This window comes from Eschrichtius robustus, chromosome 6 (assembly GCF_028021215.1).
Source record: "Eschrichtius robustus isolate mEscRob2 chromosome 6, mEscRob2.pri, whole genome shotgun sequence".
Taxonomy (NCBI): domain Eukaryota; kingdom Metazoa; phylum Chordata; class Mammalia; order Artiodactyla; family Eschrichtiidae; genus Eschrichtius; species Eschrichtius robustus.
Window position 1 is genome coordinate 21,852,809 of NC_090829.1, and position 22,527 is coordinate 21,875,335.

At 41.3% G+C, this 22,527-nt stretch overlaps 1 protein-coding gene across 1 annotated transcript in view; it reads left to right on the forward strand.

Moving 5' to 3' along the window:
• The window catches only part of CLSTN2 (calsyntenin 2), a 643,926-nt gene that overhangs the window by 229,281 nt on the left and 392,118 nt on the right, over positions 1–22,527 (forward strand). The window contains exon 2 of the mRNA XM_068545999.1: positions 16,748–16,870. Within this exon, the coding sequence (XP_068402100.1) occupies positions 16,748–16,870 (123 nt within the window). The remainder of the gene's footprint in view (positions 1–16,747; positions 16,871–22,527) is intronic.

The following is a 22,527-nucleotide window of genomic DNA, read 5'->3' on the forward strand; positions in this document are numbered from 1 at the left end:
GCCTGTGTGCCAGGCTAGGGAGTGTGATCTTTATTTACAGAGCGACGGGAGCTACTAGACGGAGGGGAGCAGGGGGTGGGGTGGCCCAACCTGCATTTTACAGGCCACTCTGCCCTTGGTAGGGAGGATGCCTAGGTAGCTGTTTGGCCTAGGTAGTGGGGGTGGAAAGCAGACGCACAGGAGACTTTTCTGTGAGGGACCTTATATACAATATATACGGTAAAAGATGAATTAAAGGATGAGAGAGAAGGGAGCCATGGAGGTGGATATCCAGGGTTTTCCCCTTCCCTCGCCATTCTGTCTACCCAGCTCATCATTGCAGGACCCAGCTGAGGTCCAGCCCTCACCTCCTGAAGGTCATTATTGACCTCCCCTTCCTCTGAAGTTACTACAAAATTACATCTGAGCTACCCAATCACACAGTGAGAATTCTGAATCCTGTTCTCATTTTCTTATGTTATTGGGAGCTTCTCCAAGCAGAAGCTGCCCTTATCTTCCTAAGCACACTCGATTGTCTCTTCGTAGTTCTTTCTCAAACGGACCAGCTGTGCCTCTCTCAGAGTTTTTCCCCAGTGTGATTCTCTCTTCTTGGAATGTTCTTCTTTCTCAGCTGTCAGATCTCAGCTCACTTTTGAAGAGTGGGCCCTCCAACAACCTCAAAAAGGTCATGTCCACTTGACATGTATCCTCATGGGATCCTGTATTTCTCCTTCTCAGCACTGATGCCAGTTTAATTACCAATGTACTTACTTAGTGCCGTACCTCCATTGTCCCTCCCACATACAGTAGTTACTCATTAAATAAATCTTTGTGGAATGAAACTGTTACTTGTGGCTTCCACCGTGTACATGGGCAATCAGTGTTCACATTCCATTAGTCCAGCTCGATGTGTGGGTGGAAACCATTTTGAAAGTTGTTTCCAGGGGGTTGAATCTATTCTCTCTTTCAACCCCCAGGATGAAGCAGCCCCCGTATCATAAAGCTATGCTTCATAGCTAGTTCCCTTCCCTTGTGCTGTGGGAAATCCCATTTTCTCCCACTCCATGCTTAGTGGAGTTGGAGGCAATCTACGTATCCAAGACATAAATGCTTCATGAATCCAGCAGATACTGAAAGAGAGCCTGCTAGGTACAAACCCTGGGGACATGCTCTGGAGCCAAGGAGTGTCCCCACACGCATGAACTCCGGCTCAAACATTCCCAAAGGAAACCTGATCCACCTGTGACTGGAGCCACCTGGGCTGTGGAGCTTGGGTGCCTTCCTGGTGTATGTGCCGTCTCTGAGAGCTTGGTTTATGAGGATTTCAGAATTGCATGCCAGGGCATGATGTGGGGCTTTTGCTAAACTCCTGTAGAGGAAGAGATGAGGTTTCAGCCTGTACTGTTGAGAGGGAAGGGGGGATCCTGGCACCTTGTTACCTACATGACCCCTCTCAGCTCCATTTCTGGACCCTGTCGCTTAGACTGTGTAGATGGAGGCTGCTTTATAAAGATGTAGGGGTGGAGGAGCAGGTGCACCCGCTGGCACAGGGAAGACAAGGGGCTGCCAGGCACTTAAAAACACAAGTCACCCTATGCAAAAGCATGGGGATGCTCTGCCTTTGATCGTGTCACTCCTCAGGGCTGGAGCCGCCTACCTGTGGTGGAAATGTGGCTGGAGCTCTGGCTTGGAGCTTCAGCATTCTGCCCAGCTCAGGCAGTGGGTGCTGTGGCAAGAGCTATGAGGGCTGGGTGTACCTGTGTGTATTTAAGGGTCGTGGTTAAAAAGGAAATCACGGCACAGGTGAATCAGAGAAGTCATTCTCAAAATCATCACCTTGCCCTTTAATTCCTTCTCTGAGAGCCTCATTCTTTGGAGGTTAAAAGGCCTTTGGAGTTCTCAGATTCTCTTTGGATGAAAATGAGAGCCTTGAGATAGAGAGAGTCTGAGTATCATCCACCAACGGTGGATGATGGTGGATGTGTGGGGTGCCGTGGGGAGGGCGATCGAGGGCTGTGATATCAGCCAGGGAGGTGGGAGAGAACACCGTGTGGGGAATGGGGCTTCCAGAGGGAGCTGAGCTGAGCCAGGAAGGCGCCTGACAAGAGGAGACCCCATGTCAGAAAGACACTTCCCTGACCTCACTGACAGTCATGAGGGGTGCCAGTTTATTCACTGACTGAGCACGTATTTATCAGAGCCTATTGTGGGCCAGACACTGCCTCAGCTCTGGAGAAACAGTGATGCACAAAACAGACAGGGCATCCATTCCAGAGGGACCAGACAGACAATCACAGAGTCAAGTCTTACAGAAGGTGTGATCCCTGTGATAGAAAGATTAAAGAGTGGGTTATGGAGGCAGGGAGAGATAGTTGGGATGAGGTCTTCAGGAAAGGGCTCTTTGAGGTCTGAGCTGAGGGCAGAGTTATGGGAAGCAGCTAGTCATGCTATTGGGGGAAGGCATTCCACACAGTGAGAACAGCTAGTGCAAGCACCCCAGGTAGGACTCGGTTTGGTGAATTTGAGGAATATAAAGGAAACCAGTGTGGCTGGTGTATCGCGGGGGAGGGAAAGTGATGGGGGATGAGTCAGGACTGGGCCTAATAGACCATGGGAAGAAATTTGAACTTTATTTCAAATGTGATGGGCAGATTTGAGAGGGTCTAAGCAGAAATGGCCATGGCTTGCTTCATGATCAGATTTTCTCTTTGAAACCGTCGCTCCAGAAGCTCTGTGGAAAAGGGATTGTAGGGGAGAAGAGTGAAAACACAAAGATAAAGTTGAGAGTTCTTGCAGAGGTTCAGACAAGGAATAGTATTGGCTGGGCATAGGTTCTTGGCAAATAGAAGGAAGAGGGCTTCCACATTCTACTGTGTTGGTGTAGAAATGGCAGAACCTCTGATGGACTATGTGTGGATGTGAAAGGATTGCTGGTTAGGAAAAGGTAGGAATCAAGCCCCTCCTGGGGTTTTTGCTTGAGCATCAGTAATGGTGCCATTTTCTAAGATGGTGCCCCTGAGGTGAGGAGCAAGTCTGGGAAGGAAATCAAAAGTTGCCTTCTGTTCCCAAGTGTCAGCCAGAGGGGAGGGCTTCCTGAACATCTGAATGGGGATGGTAAATTATACCTGGTCAGGGACTCATCTTTAAGAAATGAGCAGGTAACTCAGATTCAAAAGCTGAACACCCTTCACCTTCCTTTCTCACAAAATTAGGGGCTGGGAATTAAAATACCTGGGCTCTGAGGCCATGCCTTCCACGGGCTATTCCTGTGGAGTGTGGGAATACTGGGAGACGCTAAGACTCCTGGGAGACATGGGGTTGCTCTGACTGTTGACTTTGGCTTGAGGAGGCCCTAGGGCTTCGGCTTTGTAGAGTCACACATAGACTGCATGACGGTATGAGACACTTTCACCAACCTTTTCTTTCTTTTCCCTGCACTGGGATTACATTTGCACCAAGGTCGAATCTGCATTTTCTCTTATAAAATTCTTGCACATTTAATCCCATCTTGGGTCTTGGTATTGGCTTCTTGGAGGACCTGGACCAGTAGACCTTGCTGACATCAGAAAGGACAAGGGCCATATTAACCCTACCAGATGCCAGCAGGGCAGCAGGGGAGGTCTTGCCCATGCCCTTTGTGAAGTGGATTGAGTTCTTGGAAACATACAATGGGAGCAGCCATCACTGTTGAGAAATTCAATCCTCATTTTAAAAAAATGATATGCAAAAATTATACTGAGGATTAACATATAACATTTTTTAATAAATATCTCCATTTTCACTAATATGCAGCAAACCAAATAATACACTATCAATAGCATGATACCCATCTTAAAATCACTATAATGAGCTCTGCACAATTAATTCCATGCACCATTCTGTGCTCATAAGAATCTTGTAGACTTTTCCAACCCTAAATCAGTTCATTGCTCATACATTTGTGTGTTTTGTAACAGATAATAACATATATCTTGTTCCCCACCAAATGTCCTGTGACAATCTGATTTCATGAGTCAGAGTTACTTTCCTCCTGGGACCTTCTCAATTCCATGGAATTCCATGGAATTCTCATTCCATGCTGAACTGTTCTAGGCTGGTGTTTATCTTCTGTCAGTGTCCTTTATCTAACTGTCCATACATCCTCTTTGTTTTTATTTCCTTATTTCTTCCTTGTTCAGTTATCCCCAGAAGTAATGTTGGTGTATGTGGAAACCAACATTCTCTTGATCAACCAAAGTTATTCAGAAGTAAATATGTCCAAACCAGATATCTTGGTTAAGAGAATTTATAATTGGTGAGGGATAGTGATTCCATGCAGAGTGTTACATGGGTCTTTGTGCAGATAACTGACAAAAGCAGGAAGAGCATATTCATTTATTGATCTTTTAATCACATTTGTTGGGCACCTGCCACGTGCCAGACCCCAGGGTGCTTAGAAATTGTCAGATCAGGGATCCCAAAAGTTTCTTTTGAGAAGGATGCGTTAAGCATTGAGAGACTCTTCCAGCTGCAAAGACCTGTTCTATTTACCTCTAGGAGAAATTGACACCTTTAGCAGTGGAGTTACTCTCTAAAATTGCTAAGACCGTGATTTCTCTGTTGAGATACAATGGTTGCCTCCCAAACACTCTGAAAATTCAGAGTCCAGATTTATTTCAGAAATTCATCATGATGCTTTTAACCCTTGATGCCTTTTGCAGGAATGATTTATGGAGTTTGTGTCTTTATATGGTGGTGTCTCCAACCAGGTTGCAAGTGATATAAGGGTTGTGATTTCAGACAATTATTCTCTTGACAGCATGCGCCCAGGTGCATACAGCAAGAGAGGATGTTCCTCTTGCTTTTTTCCAGAAAAGTCAGCACGGCAAAAATGAGCTACATGGCATTACAACAATCGGTGTGCAAGCTAAGTCAACCAGCTGCTCTTCTTTCACAACCAGCACAAGAGAAAGGACTGATCTGGTCACCATGTTGATGGACTTTCCCCCAACTGAGATGAATCTAAGAATTGATTATGTGAGCCTGGCCTTGACAACTTTAGACGTCCTTTCTTTCCCTCCCTCAACTCTGTCTCTTTGTTCTCTCTCCCCTGTTCCTCTGCTCACACCTTTTCTCTTTATTCCTACGTGAGTAGTATGTACTATGTTTTAAGCCCTTTGCCACGTTATACAGCAAACTTTTTGGTCTCAGAACATTTTAACATTCTTAAATATCATTAACAAACCCCAAGCTTTGGTTTTTGTGGATTTTACCTATTGCTCTTTATTTCATTAGTAATTAGAGCTAATAAAATGTGATATATATATATATATCTTTATTAATTCAGTTAAAAATAATTTAAAAACCTATCATATATTGACAAAAATATAGCACTTTTTATTAAAAATAACTATATTATCCAAAATTTTAAAATAATGAGGAGAGTGCCCTTGTTTTACATTTTTGCAAATGCCTGGTTGATTAGAAGACAGCTGAATCCTCATAACTGTTTCTGGATTCTGTTGTGATACCTCTTATACAGCCTCTGGAAAACTCCTCCCGAGAGAATGAGGACAAAGAGAGCAAATACAACCTTAGTACTTTCATGAAAATAGTTTTCACCTTGTGAACCCCTCAAAGGGTCTCAGGGACCCCTCAGGGTTCCTGGGCTGTACTTTGTGCTAGGGTTAGAGATACAGGCATGAAAGCCCCAGCATCTTTACCCACCATCTGGTAGTGGAAAGACACAAAAGGATAGTTACAGCCCGGTTTAGTCCTTGATGTGCTAAGTATAGGCAGGGGGCTATGGTGGGACAAGGAAAGAGCTAATTCAGTCTGCGGGGTGTCTTTAGGGGTGGAGAGGAATGGGGGTCAGAGAATGCTTTCCTGAGTCAGTGGTGTGGAGCTGAGCTGAGCTGAACGGATGGGACTGCAGATAATTCAACTTGAATGCAAATGGAACCACCTTGTCTGATACCCTGATCAGGGTTGATTATGAGGGTGACCTAGGGCATTTGGCTTTCAGCTTTATGATGATTTTGTGTGTTTGGTGGTGGTAGAGGGCAGGCTTTTCTAGCCTATCCTCTACCTCTGATATTCCACAACTTCCCAGGAAGGAGCCAGAGCTGGAGAAATGCAGATAACAATCCACATAAATAAGAAGTGAAATTGACCTGCCAGTGCTTTCTTTCTGAAGCACTGAGAAACAGGTGAGCATTTTGCAGTGAATATACTGTAAACCAGATAATTGCCATTCATTGTTCTGAACACCTTGGGATCTAAGGCATGAAATGGAATTTGCAATAAAAATGTATCTCACATTTGCTACCTTCTAGAACAAAGTTGATAGCAAAAGCCACAAAGGTTTTATTTATTAGTTTGCTTGTAAAGAAACAAGAATTTGGTGTTTCTGTCTGAGGTTAGAAGGCAGTTGCACTGTCACATCCAGTCTTCTCACTCATTTTGAATATAACATTTTAAAAGATTCTTCAGTGAGTGTGATGTTTAGTTTTATGTGTCCACTTGGCTAGGTTATAGTATCTAGTTATTCAATGAAACACTCATCCAGGTGTTGCTGTGAAGGCATTTTGGACATGTGGTTAACATCTACAGGCAATTGTTTTAAGTAAAGGAGATGATCCTCAATAATGTGGGTGGGCCTCATCCAATCAGTTGAAAGTCTTTAAGAGCAAAAATGGAGTTTTCCCAGAAAAGAAGAAATTCTGCTTCAAAACTGAAGCATTAACTCCTGCCTGAGCTTCCAGCCTGCAGGCCTGCCCCATGAATTTTAGATCTGCCAGCCCCCGCAATTGTGTAGGCCAATTCCTTTATATATACTTATACACACACACATACATATGTATCTATATATGCATGTGTATCTCTCTCTCTCTCTCTCTCTCTCTCTCTCTCCATATATATATATATATATATATATATATATATATATATATATATCTCCTATCTCTATATCTATTTCTAGCTCTAGCTCTAGCTCTAGCTCTATCTATCTCTATCTATCTCAATCTCTGTCTCCCATTGATTCTATTTCTCTGGAGAACTCTGCCTGTTCTCTGGTCTGTTCAGTCTTGGCTCTTCTGTGCCCCCTCAGAGCACTTGGTCCAAGGCTCGACCCACAGGGGATGGAAACAAATATTTGCTGCTGCATTGACCTCTGGTTGGGGGAGGAATGACCCAGTGGAGTGGGAACCTCAGTCCTTCCATTAGGGACCATGACCTTGTATGATTTCCTTAAGCTCCCTGAGCCTCCATAACCTCATCTATGAAATGGAGCCCATGCAACCCTCACAGGGGCAATGGGGAGGATTTAATGAGATTGCACATAGTAGGTCCTCCGGAGTGGCCGCTCCTGATTAGTTACATAGTGGTTGTGATTGAACAATGGATTACAGAAAGAGTTGTAGAGAATTACATTTAGTAGCATCAATTCCAAAGTAAGTTACGGGCTGGTTTTAGGAGTTAGAGATGTTTAAAATGCAGTGAAGGATGAGATATTGAAGTAATAACAATCTTGGGGAATTATAGGTATAACAATATAGTGCACACTTCAGTCCAATAATGTTGTTCAGTAGGTAAGACATTTTGTGTGGAAAAGTGTATTGGCTCTAGTAATTGAATGGGAACATTAAACCATCACAGTCTTTTTCCCCCCTCTTCCTATTCTAAAAGATTTTTTCCTGAATTCCTCCCAATCTTCTTTACAGTCTTAATCTAATCTTCCCCGCCCACCAGTAGATTTATTGCGTAACTTGGGCATGTCTATCTGGGGCAGGCTGGGTACCATGGGGGTCCTCACCGAGGCTGTGGGTGTTGAGATTCAGAATCAAAGGGCCTTTACTGGAGACATTTAAGGTGCTCATCACCACTGAGTCAGCTCTGACTTAGTGTCTCATTTTATCTTCCTCCCAATAACCCTGTGGGGTTGATATTACCTCCCTTTTATAAAGGAGAGTGAGCAGAGGTCTGGGAAGATTGATACTTGACTAAAATACCCTGTTGGTTACATAGTGTCAGAACTATGACATTAAGGCCAGTACCACTTACACCTAATCTCAGGGTCTGTCTTAGGGCAAGCTTTAGGCAATTGGCTTTATCTGGATGGCTTGTGCAGGGACAACTGAAAAATCACACTTTTGTGAGATTACACAATTCCCCAGTGCACAGTTCTTGCTAGCCTTTCTCCTTGCCCACGTGCCATTACCCAATGGGATAATGGTATATGGTTCATCCGCAGGCTGGGGCAATTTAGTTAATGACTTTGAGAGAACCCACACTCTAAACAGTTGAGTATTTATGGATGGAAAATGACAGATGGAAGGGAAGAAAAAAATAGGAAAGGTGGATACATGTATGGATAGATGGATAGAAGGAAAGGAGGAAGGAAGGGAAGGAAAGCACTGGTCCGCCCTCACTGAAAGCACCCATCAGCCATCTTTTCTTCAAACGCTTTTTCAACCCAATTAACACGGTATAATGTAGCCCTCATCCTCTGTGAATCTTTGCATATGTGAGTCACACACATGGGATTTGCATTTAAAACTCTCTAATTGGTACCTCTAGCAAGAGATATATAGTGCCTCTAATTAAGTGATGACAAATGTCACCCTATGTTTTGCGAGGCACACCCTCCTTCTATTTGGGTGACATCGGAATACCTGCTCATTGGAACCAAAGTGCTGCTAATTGCTTCAGGAGGTGCTGGGAAGGCAAAGGTGTGCTCACCTCATTTATCAAGGTTCCGGGCACTGTGTCAGGACCTGTGGACATCATTGTGACTAGGATGCTTCCTCTCCTTGAAGAGGGGGAAGGAGGGGCAAGGAACCAGCTAATGGCAATGTGGCGGACCTATAGCCTAATAGTAGGCAGTGCAGGGTGACAAGGTGTACAGAAGAGGACCACTGGAGGAGGGGGTGCTGGAGCTGCATCTGGCAGGATGAACAGGCAGGAGCCAGGAGAAAGGAGTGTGAGGAGAGGGGCAGACAGCACAATGAGGGCAAAGGCATGGGTCACGGAGGGAGCGAGGGTCTTTGGGTGGCTTCCCTGATCTTGTTGTTGGAGAGCAGGAGAGCTTCTGATGGATCCTAGGCAGGGAAGTCAGGACCAGATTTGCCCTTAGGCAGGCTTACCTCCACCTAGACACAGATCCCGTCCCACCCTCACTCCGAAGCAAGGAATAAAAATACTTTTTGAAATGCTATGACAATTATTGTAGTTAGGAGTCATTTTATTGCAAGAACAGACACCCACTCAAACTAGTACAAATTTACAAAATGATGGTTGGTGGAAGAATTATTTGAAAGGCTTCACTTGGGAGCCTCAGACAAGCCACGGCAGGCTGGCAAGTCAGTGAAAGGTGAGCAGGGCCAGGACTGGAGAACAGAATGCGGGACCAGCCTCTAGATCTCCTGCAGCTGCTTGGGGTGCTTCTCTTCTCTCTGTATGTCGGCTCCCAAATCCTCTGTCTCCTGACCGATTAGCTTTCTTGGATTTTCATAGCTTTCCATCTCCGTTTAAATGTTGGGTTGGGTGATCACTGCATGAACGCCAGCCCCAACTCCTTATGAATTTTCACCTCACACGGATTGGTGCCCATCGCCAAATACATTATAGTTTCTCGGCCTCTTAAATGAAAGTTTAAAGATCCAACCAATTGACCCAGCCTACTCCACCCACGGATGTCCCCTGGTCTAGGCAATTCTACCAGGGGATGGAGTCAGAAGGAGAAACTGGGCATGACAGGCAAAAGAACAGCCTGACAGTCACTAGAGTGACCTGTTTCCTAGGATGTAGTTAACCTCACTGGAGCATTTTACAATCAGTATGGTATGTTTTTACTCACAATTCAGTTTTACCCAGGGAGAATTCTGAGGACTAAGGAGCTAGCAATGGCCAGAGGGTCAACTGCAGGATGTAGGTAGAAAGACTCAAAGGGTGAATCATCAGCCACTCGGCCCTGCTGCTTGGATTGAGTGTTAATGCAGTTTTTCAGCGGTGCATTGAGTGGAAGCAGAGAGACGAGAGCCAAGGCGTGTTCTGCGGATGCATCTGTGTTCTAGTTAAAGGCGCACTGAGGGGCAAGACCTAATTTCTCTATATAAATGGAGCAGAAATATCACACTGGCATTTCCTCTATATGAGTGCAAAGACACAGGCATTTTCCAGATGCTGAAACATCATGGAAAGGAGACAAGACAGAGGCAAGAAGCAGTTCCTAAGGGGGCATGATATGACAGAGTTCAGCCTCGAGAGGAGTTGTATAGCTAACAGGGACATTATCTCATGAAGAACTGATGAAAAGTCAGTTCTGAAGTTACAACCAAATGGAGCAAAGCGTGTGCTGACTGGCCTCGGTCTACTGGAACAAAGGGGCAAAACGTTTGCCAGGGAAGGGAAGAGATTAAATAGGAAATTACAGCCGAGCCACCAGCATCAATACCTATTGTTTCTTTCTGGAAAGGAGATTGTTCTCCAGTGTCTCTTGAAGCCAGAGTTTGGAAATGGTTCCTGGATGATTCTGTGCAAGCCAATAAGCCTTGGGTGATGTAGATGATATCCATCAGTCCAGCCTCTTGGCTGGCCTTGCCCCTCAAACTATGGTCTCCAACCAAATATAACTATTTACATTCCCCCCATGGTGTAGCAGGGTGCTTTTACCATCGGGCCCTTGCCCATGCAATGTTCCTCTGCCTGGAACCCTCCATATCTTGTATCCCTGCTTAATTCTTACTGCTCATGACTTAGAATCTACTTTCTCCAGGAGGTAATTCTGGATTGCCATGGTGGGGTGAGTGCTTCTCTCTTTTTCCATAGCACTCTGCTTTTCCTCTTCTTACCTACCTCTTGCTATACTGGTTTCGTGGATCCCTTTCTAGTCTGAGAGTCTCTTGAGGATAAGGACTTTGTTTTTGTCCCATATTTATTGAAGTATAATTTACGCACAATACAATTCACTCTTTTTAAATCTGCAAATTGATAAGTTTCAACAAAGACACATAGAGGTGTGACTATCACCACAATCAAGATACAGAATGGTCCTTCAACCCAGAAAGTTCCCTTGTGCCCCTTTGCAAGCAGATGCTAGCAATTACTGATCTGTTATCTCTCCTTATACTTTGGCATTTTCCAGAATGTTATATGAACGGCATCAAACAGCATGTAGTCTTTTATGTCTGACTTCTTTCATTTCACCAGTGAAATACTTTGGAGATTCATCCATTTTGTTGTATGAATCAGTTGATTTCTTTTCAGTGTGGAGTAAGTGTCCATTATATGGATATACTGCAATTTGTTTATCCATTCACTAGTTGATGGCCATTTTAGTTTCCACTTTGGCACTACTCTGAATAAAGAGTCTATGAACATTTACCTACAAGGGTTTTTGTGTAATTTATGGTTTCATTTCTCTTGGATAAGTCCTAGGAATGGAATTGCTGAGCCATTTTATAAGAAATTGCTAAACTGTTTCCGAAGTGACTATATTATTTTACATTCTTACCAGCAATGGATGAATTTCAGTTGCTTCACATCTTCATCAGAACTTGGTATTGTCAGTCTTATTTTAACCATTCTAGTAGTGACATGGTGATATCCCATAGTGGCTTTAATTTACACATTTTTGATAACTATTAATGTTGAACATCTTTTCTTGTTCTTATTTGCTGTTCATATATTTACTCTGGTGACAAGTGTGTTCAAATTTTTGCTTTTTTAAAAAAAAACAGATTATTTGTCTTATTTTTGTGTTGTAGGAGTTCTTTATAAATTTTGGATTCAAGTCCTTTATGAGATATGCTTAGTTAATATTTTCTCATAGTCTGTAACTTTAAAATATTTTCTTTAAATTGTTTTCCAAGAATAGAAATTTATAATTTTTATAAAGTTTGATGAATCAATTTTATCTCTTATGATTCATGCTTGTTTTTTCCCTTCTAATAAGTCTTCACCTAAACCAAGGACACTCAGGGTTTTTTTCCTATGCTTACTTTTAAAGGTTTTGTAATTTTTACTCCTACATTTAAGATCATGATCTATTTAGAGACAATTTTTGTGTATGACGTGCAGTAGGACTGAAGTTCCAAAGCAACATTTAATGAAAGGACTATCTTCTCCCCCACTGAATTATCTTGGAACCTTTGTCAGAAATTAACCATATGTATGTGTGTCTATTTCTGTACCCTTCATTCTTTCTATTGACCTGTATGTCTATCTTTATGTTAGTATCACACTGTCTTGATTAGAGTAGCTTTATAATAAGTCTTAAAATCAAGTAGTGGAAGTCCTCCAACTTTGCTCTTCTTTTTCAAAAGTGTTTTGGCTATATCAGGTCTTTCTCATTTTCATATAAATTTTAGAATTAGCTTAACCATTTTAAAAATTCTGCTATTATTTTGACTAGGGTTGCATTGACACTTACAGATCAGTTAGGGGAAAATTTACATCTTAACTATGTCGAGTCTACCAAATCAGGAACACTGTCTATCTCTCCACTAAGACCTCTCCAGGTCTTCATTAAATTTTCTCAGCAATATCTTAGAGAATTTACAGATCTTGCATGTATTTTGTGAAAGTTATTCCTAAATGTTTCATTTTTTGATGCTATTATAATAATATTTTTAAATTTAAATTTCCAATTGTTTATTTCTAATACATAGAAATACAATTGATTTTTATAGATTGACTTTCTATCCTGTGACTTTCCTAAACTCATTTATTAGCTCTAGTAGTACTTTTGTAGATTCTGTAGATTTTGCTTCATTGATGATCATGTTCTCTGAAAATAAAGACAATTTTACTTTTTCATTTCCAACTTGAATGGGAAAATATTCACTCTTTAATCATTAAGTATGATGTTAGCTATAGATTTTTGTAAAAGCTCTTTATCTGAGTAAAGAATTTCCTTCTATTTCTCATTTGCTGATAGATTTAATTATGAATGAATGTTGAATTTTGTCAAATGCTTTTTTCGGGGACATTTTTCCCCATTTTACCGCCGATGTTTAGACTGTTTTTGCACATTTTAAGTACTCCATAGATATTTGTTGAATGAATGAAGCTGGGCTAAATACCTCTGAGAATGTAAGGTTATACTTCAACCATTCAGAAGCATGAGATGAGCTAGGGGGACTTCAGAGTATTTGAATGCTTAGTCATGTCAGGAGTACTAGATTTGCCTAAATGATCATGCAGTTTTTACAATATTCCTATGAAGAAAGTGTCTCCATTTTACAAGTGAGGAATGAATAATAGATGGAAAGATTAAAAACCTATAATATTGTTGGGATGTGGGGAAGTAGTTCTGTATTTCATTACTCAACAGAAATAAAAAGACAATCAAGACAATCATTAAGTTCAGAAAACAAAAAATAAACAATATGATATTGCTTATATGCAGAATCAAAAAAAATGATACAAATGAACTTATTAATGAAACAGAAACAGACTCACAGACTTAGAGAACGAACTTATGGTTACCAGAGCAGAAGGGCGGGATGGGGGGGAGAGATAGTCAGGGAGTTTGGGATTGACACATATACACTGCTATATTTAAAATGGATAACCAACCAGGACCTATTATATAGCACACGGAACTCTGCTCAGTATTACTATGAAACAACCTAAATGGGAAAATAATTTGGAAAAGAATGGATACAGGTATATGTATAACTAAATCACTTTGCTGTATACCTGAAACTAACACAATATTGTTAATCAACTATACTCCAATATAAAATAAGAAGTTAAAAAAAAAATGAAGGATGCTGGTTCCAAATATAATGCAAGTTAAAATGGAGGATGATTCAGCCATTTGATGGAATGAATAAATCAAGAATCCAACTGGTCTCTATACAAGGAACGGTGTTCTTGGAATGACGGTTGGACCACTAAGAAGGAAAAGTAATCCTTGCACGATACTTGGCTCAGCCATGAATGGTATCCTCATAGTCAAAATAATGTAAATTTAAGTTATTGGTTTGCAACCCTGAGGATTTGATCTATACACAAAGCAAAGAAGATTTCATTGGGGTTACTCATCAAAGTGCAAATGTTTATCAACCTTGACAAAGCAAAAGTTGAGATAGATCTGAAAGAAGTTAGAAAGTGGGAGAGAAATGAAGAAATTTTAGGAATATGAACCTTTTTATTTTCCAAAAAGGGAATATTTAAACCCCTCTGAGACTCAGTTCCTCACCTGCACAATGAGATACGAAGTCTCATCTAGAGGGTTTGTTGTGAGGATTAATGAATGAATGTAAAATGCCTAATATGTGGTAGGTACTCAACTAACTATAGTAGTGATAGAGAGGAGAATCCCCACTAATGATGCAGAAATCTCGACTTCTTAACTTCAGTGTCTGCAGAGCACTTTTCCTGCGACACTTTCACTGCCCAGAGAGCAGGGGGGTAATGAAAGAGCAGGGTCTATGTGGCCAGCCGAGGACATCTGAATGACATGACAACCCTGTGGGCGGTGTCATCTTCCCCATTTTACAGCTGAGGGAGTTGAGATGCTGCGTGGCCAACTGACTTGCACTGTATTAGCCCTGAAGTGGCTAAACCAGGGCCACAACCCAGCAACCGTGACTCTAGATTCCGTTGTCTGCCACTGAGCCAAGTGGCACGTGAATCTGCAACACTGGGTAAGCTCCTGGTATATCTTCTGTACACATTTCTAATGAATAGGCCCCTAGGTTTAATTAAAGGAAAAAAAGATTAATTATTTTTCCCAACAGTTGCAAATTATTTACATTGCATTTGTGTTGATGGCTAATAAAAGAGCAAAGGAGCGTGGGGACAGCCCAGAGTGGCTGTAATTCTTCCAGGGTCCATAATGAAGCACTAGTTTGAATGCCAACAAGTGAGCATAGATGAGCCTGTTGCCCCATTAAGACCTGCTCTAGGCAAGCGGTTCTCTACCCTGGGCATGATTCAATCATCAGAAATAGGTCTCAGAGGCCAACACCTGAGAATAGCAACGCATATATCCATGCCCCACTGAACTGCCCCTCGGTTAGTTCACGGTTGCTGTGGAATGGGTGACAAAGGGCAAAACAGTGGCCGAGGTTGAGCCTACCACCAATCCTGGAACAGCTCTTAACTGACCTTTTAAAGCATGATGGAGTGGGAAGGGGACAGAGCCATTGCCACAGACCTGTTCTCAAATCTATGTATAAGCTTTCGCTTTGCCATGGCTATTGAAACAATATGTAATATGTATTGTGTGTATAACATATATTATAATGTGGGTTATATAGTGTAATGTGTATTACATATATTATGAGTGTGTGGGGGGGCACTTTTTGGATATCATTATGTAGGAAAGAGTTTTGGGTTTTCACCATTGTTAGTTATTAACCCTGTGGCCATCTTGGGAAAGTCACACCTTGTGAAAGTAGTTTCTTTGTCATTTTCATAATGATCACACCTACCTCTCAGGTTGCTGGGGGGAGCATTACATATGTGACAACATCTCTTAAACTGTGAAGGAGGGTGTGAGGATTAGCATTAGGACAGCTTTGATTATTCTAGGGCTCCCTCTAATCTGTCATTTCATTTCTAAAGCAGCTACTCTGCACCCAGATTCCTGTGGGGGAATAAAAGGACAAACCAAGGAGTTCCCAGTTGAAGAATTAGATTAATAGTTTAGAAAGATCACTCTTAATGTCAGTGTGGAGGATGGATTGGAATGGGACAAGACTTCTTACTGGAAGACAAGTCAAGAGGCCATTGCAGCTATTCTCATAGGAGAGCTGGGCCAGAGACAAATCAAGGGGCTGGAATTAGCAGAAATAGGATATTCACCAGATGAGATTTTCACATAGGACTATTACACCAATCCTGGTACAAGTCTTAGTGCTGGTTGACTTTAAGTTATCTTGTATTCATTTGCTCATAACAAAGTACCACAAACTGGATGTCTTAGAACAGCAGGAATTTATTGTCTCACAGTTCTGGAGGCCAGAAGTCTGAAATCAAATTGTCAGCAGGACCATGTTTGCTCTGAAGGTCTCTCTTGTAGATTTTGGTAGTTCCTTGGCTTGTGACAGCACAACTTTACTCTTCACGTAGCGTTCTCCCTGTGTGCAGGTCTGTCTCTGTGGCCAAATTTCCCCTTTTTATAAGGACACCAGTCATTTTGGATTAGGGCCCACCCTAATAACCTCATTTTAACTTGATTACCTCTATAAAGACCCTATCTTCAAATAAAGTCACATTGCAAGGTACTGGAGGTTAGGACTCCAGTCCATCTTTTGGGGGAGACACCTCAACCAGTAATATATATTTGATACGTATTTTAAGTGTATTAATTGTACATTATACAGTATATCATTCAGCTGATCAAATTATTGAAGAGCACCTTAAAATGCTATATAATTTAGACCATTTAGATAGACTCAGTCTTTAATGGATCAGAAAATATTCAAATGTTTGTTGTATATTTACACATTTGTTGGTACTTATCCGTATACATGTATATAAGATTCAGTAACAGCTCCTAATGATGGATTGGATAAGATTGAGGTCAGAAATCTCAGCATGCAGTTGTAATCTGCTAGTTTGTTGATTGATAATGGGCTTTAACTCTGAAACATCTCTGAATAGATAGTAGCATTTAAGAATTAAAGCTTTTGATTAATTTTTTAAAATATCTATACTGGGCATCTAGAAATAGAAATAATGGGATTTGGGCAATATTCATAATATTATTATGGATTCAAATAATGATCTTAAAAGTCAATCTTTTTGTTTTATTTTTTCCACTGTTTTCCAGTGAACAAGCACAAGCCATGGATTGAGACTTCGTATCATGGGGTCATAACAGAGAACAATGACACAGTCATTTTGGACCCACCACTTGTCGCCCTGGATAAAGATGCACCGGTTCCTTTTGCAGGTGAGATGATAGCTTAGCATGGTTAGGCTCTGCTCATTTGGGAGACAAGTTGGGAAACCTCCACGAAACCCAGGCTTGGGCTTTATTGCTCTTGTCACCACCTGTGGCTCTCACAGATCAGCTTGTGCTTTCAAAGCTGTATGCTTCTTCTGATTCCTGGTGTGCATTCTGTATCTCCTTATGGTTTTTCTCCTTGGTGTTGCCTCCAATGCAAGACCCTTATACCTTCTTCTTCTGAAAGATGGTATATTGCTGAAGTGGCCTCTGGAGTTGGAAAAGCTGGGCCAGCAAGGCCTGTGGGGGAAGTTTCCCTCTGGAAAGAGGGAAAATTCTGTATCTTCTCATCGACACGAGTAGATGTGTAAACCACTGTCCCCACTACCCACATATCATGAACAGGTGAAGACTTGTAACTTGGTAGATTGACAAGAGAAAAAGGAAAGAAAAAAGGATCCGGAGTTATTTGCTAAGGGTAGGACAAGCTTGTGCCCTTGAGCTTCAAAATGGGTGTGGCCTTTAGAGGAGGAATCTGGAGGCAGTGTCATTTTGCCCTTGCAGCTTGTGGCTAGAGAGCCTTCTCATTGTCATCAAGATGACCACTGCTTCCTCCTCTAACCTCCTGCAAGGGCCAGGTCCCAGGAGGGGTGTGTGAAAGAAGATGGCTGTGTCTCATGTTTCCATAGATTTTGGTAAAAAAAAGAGGATGGATGATGGTGGGGCGGGGCGGGGCGGGGAGGGGTTGGACAGAGAATTTCTGAAGATGCCTACATCATGAGTGATATTGTTAACATTTTATAACTGTCAGGAGAAAGACAGGAAATTTAATGAAGGTTTTCAAGATTTCTGGAAGATTGCTTTATGATAGATGGGTGCCAGGCTGAGGTTTTTACCATGATGAAGTCTAGTTTTTATGACAGTTTGTATGTTACATTATGAGCTACTTGGGCGGAAAAAATTGGCTCTTTCACACTTCTAAGAGATAAGTTCTGTGAAGTCCTCTTTTTCATTACGGAACATTATAAAGTAAGGAGTGAGGGGGTGAGTTAAATGGGGAAATTCAGCCTTATGTGAAGACAAACCCATAAGCATTCTCGCAGAGCATGGGAGAGATATTCTAGACTCTCAGAAGAAGGCTTAATCTTTATTTTATGTAGAATGATAACCACCATGGGTACCTAACTGTGACTTCCATGGTGTTTAGAGTTGGGACATTTCCATACATCTTCCAGCCATCTTCAGAGGTCCCAGCTCAACCAAAGGCCACTTGGCAGTGTAAATTCCACAGTAAATGAGGTGTCTTCCCCAGACTGTCTTTACCAGCCTGGGACTATTCCAACTCATCCCCTTCTTGGACATAACTATACTGAGGTTAATCAGCAATTCTCACCAACACCCTGGAAATGAGATTTTAAAACAAACACTAGCAAAAATGTTTGGGTCATGGGAATGTTTGGATTGGCATGCACTGTGTGCTTTAAAAAATGAAATAGAGACAACATTTAGAAGTTGGGAAAGTTTGCATAAAACTGCAGGATTCTGGTTTATCTTGATGAATTAGATCTGAAATACAGAGCTGTGTTGTGGCTTCCCTCATTAGACTGAGCATGTGCAGGTCCTTTATTCATCTTTCCATTCAACTGTGTGACTCCTCTTTAAGATATAAGAGAAAAAACTAATGACATATTAAATGGGAAGTAAACAGATGGTTTTAAGTCACTGTAAGGTAGTGAGGCTAACACTTTAAAAGATGAGGGATGTGTCTGATTATTCATTGTGTCTGCCTCAGTATAGCCCTGTTCTCATCCAATAGTGTACTAGGAAACTGAGGTCGTTGAACAAGCTGTTCTACAGTAAACTTATAAACTCTAATGTAAAGACTAAAATGGGAAAAAAAATTCAAGCAAATCTGCTATTTGAAAGTTTGGATTACAAACACTTACCTTCCTTGGTTGTCGACCTGAAGGACAGTTAATCATTTCACCTGAAGATTGACCAAAGGATTTCCTTCAATGCTAAATTCATCAAATACTTTTAAACTTTAAGTTGTATTCTGACCATCAGACATGACCACAGGTGTTCTGACACCTCTTGAAACTAAGGTTTGCTTCTAAGCGAAGCCCTGAGCAGTTATTTCCATCTGAAGACAATCTCTACACTCTGCCTGATACTTGCAGCTGCGTTTAAAAAAAAAAAAAAAATCTAGCTTAATGCATCAAAATATAATCTTGCAAGTTCTTAAGAGTAAAAAGTAAAGGTGCTTTTTAGAATGGTCAAAGCTATTTTTCTCAGCGTTATTTATGATTGGCTCTGAGATAGGACACAGACACTAACCAGCCATCCATGCTGCAAAGAACATTTATCTTAAAACATTTATCTGAAAAATAAAATACTGAAGATTTATTTCAGATCCCTATCATTCTCATAAAATTGAAAAATTCATATCTGCCAGCTCCATCACTTCTTGAAGTCAACTGCAGCTTTTGGTCCCCCCCCTTATCAACTGCTCTGGTATTGTGTGTCAGTTTTTCCACCCGCATCCCAGTGGTCTTTATTTCCAGCTTAGCCAGTGAGATGAGCTACAAACTCATGAGGGGATGGTTCCATCCGTATCACTTTTGCTCTGTCTTGTTTCTCTTGAGATTTTCCCTCTTTAAAAACTTTTTAAGAAAATTTCCTACCTAAAATATCACTCATTTAAATAAAAATCATGATGGAATTTTGTGGATAAATAAAAAATTCAGGGATATAAAATAGCTTTTATTATATATCTCCTGATTATGACAATGTGTTTATTGTAGAAAATGTGAAATCTTCTTACCCCCAGAGAGAGTCTCTGTTAACATTTTAGTGTATTTCTTTCCAGTCATTTTGCTACTCTGTTTTAATCCAAAAATAGTGATACACTTTATATTCAATATTATAACTTATTTTTCCTACTAATGAATATACACCATTTTATTAAATACTCTTCTGCATCTCATTAAATGGCTGCATGATTTCCAACTCAATGAATATTCTACAGTTTACCGTTCTTTTACTTTTTTCCAGCTTTATTGAGATATAATTGACATACAGCATTGTGTAAGTTTAAGGCATACAACGTGTTGACTTGATACACTTATATGTTGCAAAATGATTACCACTGCATAGTGTTACCTAACACCTCCATCTCCTCATGTAATTACCACTTCTTTTTGTGGTGACAATATTTAAGGTCTACTTTCTTAGCAATTTTCAAGTATATAATATAATATTATTAACTCTAATCACCATGCTGAACATTAGATCTCCCAAACTCATAACTTGAAGTTTGTACCCTTTGACTGACATCTCCACATTTCTCCACCACAACCCCTGGTAACCACCATTCTGCTCTCTGTTTCTATGAATTCAGCTTTTTCACTGTCCACATATAAGTGATATCATACAGTATTTATCATTCTCTGTCTGACATTTCACTTAGCATGCTGCCCTCAAGGTCCATCCATATTGTCACAAATGGCAGGATTTCCTTCTTTCTCATAATGAGAAATTTGAGATTTCTCAGCCATTATTATGGCTCAATAATGTCTATATACATCTCCTTTATTCATTCATCCATTGACAGACAGGTAGTTTCCATATCTTGGCTATTGTGAATAATGCTGCAATGAACATGGGAAGGCAGATAATCTCTTCAAGACCCTGATTTCATTTCCTTTGGGTATATACCCAGAAGTGAGATTGCTGGATCCTATGGTTGTTCGGTTTTTAATTTTTTGAGGAACCTCCATACTGTTCTCCATAGTGGTTGTACCAATTTACATTCCCATCAACAGTGCACAAGGTTTCCCTTTTCTCCACACCCGCTCCAGCATTTATCATTTGTAGACTTTTTGACGATGGCCATTCAGACTGGTGTGAGATGATGGGCAATTTGTCTATTTCAAGTCTTTTTTATTACAATATGTGTCTACATTTCTGATTCTATCATTTGGATGGATTTCAGAATTGGAATTAATTTGTCAAATATTTTAAAGTTCTAAAACCTGTTAAAATGCTTTCCAGAGAAGTTGTGTACGTTTGCGGTCACATTCACACACGTCTCGCATTCCCTGACCCTGTATGGCTCATTCTAATGGTGTGGTTTCATGGCAATAATATGGATTCACCAATTACAGTAGTCTCACTCTTTTCATCTGTGGAATAAATATATAAGCTTCCCAGGGTTGCTGTGTTGATTAAATTTAAAAAATGTCTAGGATGCATGTTGCAAAGATTCAAGATATAGTAGAAGTTCTGTAAATTTGAGTTTACTTTTCATGATCCTTCTCTCTTCTTTCATAGAGGAGATCACTAACTCACAGGGAGCCCAAGAAAGTTGCTCAGTGTCCCAGAGCAGGCTAGCCGTGGGGCTGGGATTGGAGCCCAGGGCTTTCATCCTTGATGTGAATTCCCTTTCCCTGTGATATTTCCGTTTGATTCCTGCCACAGCTGATGAGCAGAGGTGCTCTCTCTCAGTCAGTGAAACCTCCCTCAGACCTCAGTCAAGTCCATGAGACCTGACTCAGTTCTCAACCCGGTGTCTGAGCTCAGTGGACATGATCTTAGAGAATCACATACAGAAAAATCCTTGAGTCATAATGCAAATTCTGTCCACTGCATGGCAAAAAAATGGTAATGAAAGCAAGCTGGGCACACCGTGAAATTATTAATTTCTACATAAGCCCCACTGAGGCCTGTTAGGAAACCGTGGAAACTTTTAAATTTAAAGGGAATTAGATTGCCTTTCAGAGGTAATGGAACTGCTCATTTGTCTACACTGGGCCAGTCTGGACTTGTCTTTTGGGAGGACGGGGCTACAGAGAATGATAAGGCATAATTGGCTGGCTTCCCAGCCTGGGTGACTCTCTGAAGGCTGCCCAGAAAATTGCCTGGGACATGATTTGGCCTGGTTTGATTAGCTGGTTGTAGCAGAAGGTGCTTTTTCCTCCGTGGTTGTCTCCATGGGTCCTCCTTGTTCTGCCCGGCATCTGCCCATCTATCTGCCTCCTTGTCTTTGGACCTACCCAGGGCCCTTGCTTGTGCTTTGGGCCCCAAAGCTGCCCAATGGCAAAGACCCTCCCTGGGGGGTTGTACAGCGATGGTGTCTTATAGCGAAAAAGGAATCCTGGTTGTGAACAGTCCCAGGTTCTGACCAGACACACATGGTTTCACAGTTAGGCTCTGCCTTTGACCAGCGATATGGTCTTAGATAAGGTACTGAACTCCTCTGAGGGGCAGTTTCCTTATATTTAAAATGGAGGTAAACGCAGTACCTATTCCTGGGTTAATACATGGATTAAATGAGATACTAATGTAAAGTACCAAGAGCGCTGGCAGCCAGGAGATGTTCAGTGTATCATAGTTCTGATAATCCTAGCAATGGTAGTAATGAGAGTAGTCAGAGTAATAATAATTCTCATTATCATCAATAGCCGTGTTTTATTCATTTTAGGTTGATTACAATGGTGTGATTAAAATCTGTGATGATGATGTTAAGGAAAGAAGAAAAGTAAGCTTGGAGTTTGTTCTGAAGGCTTGATGCCGTCACCCACTTGCACCACCAAGCTACGTTGCCTGGATTGTTTGGTTATGTGGCAGTCTGGGGACAACCAGTTAACTAATGCAGGGGAAAG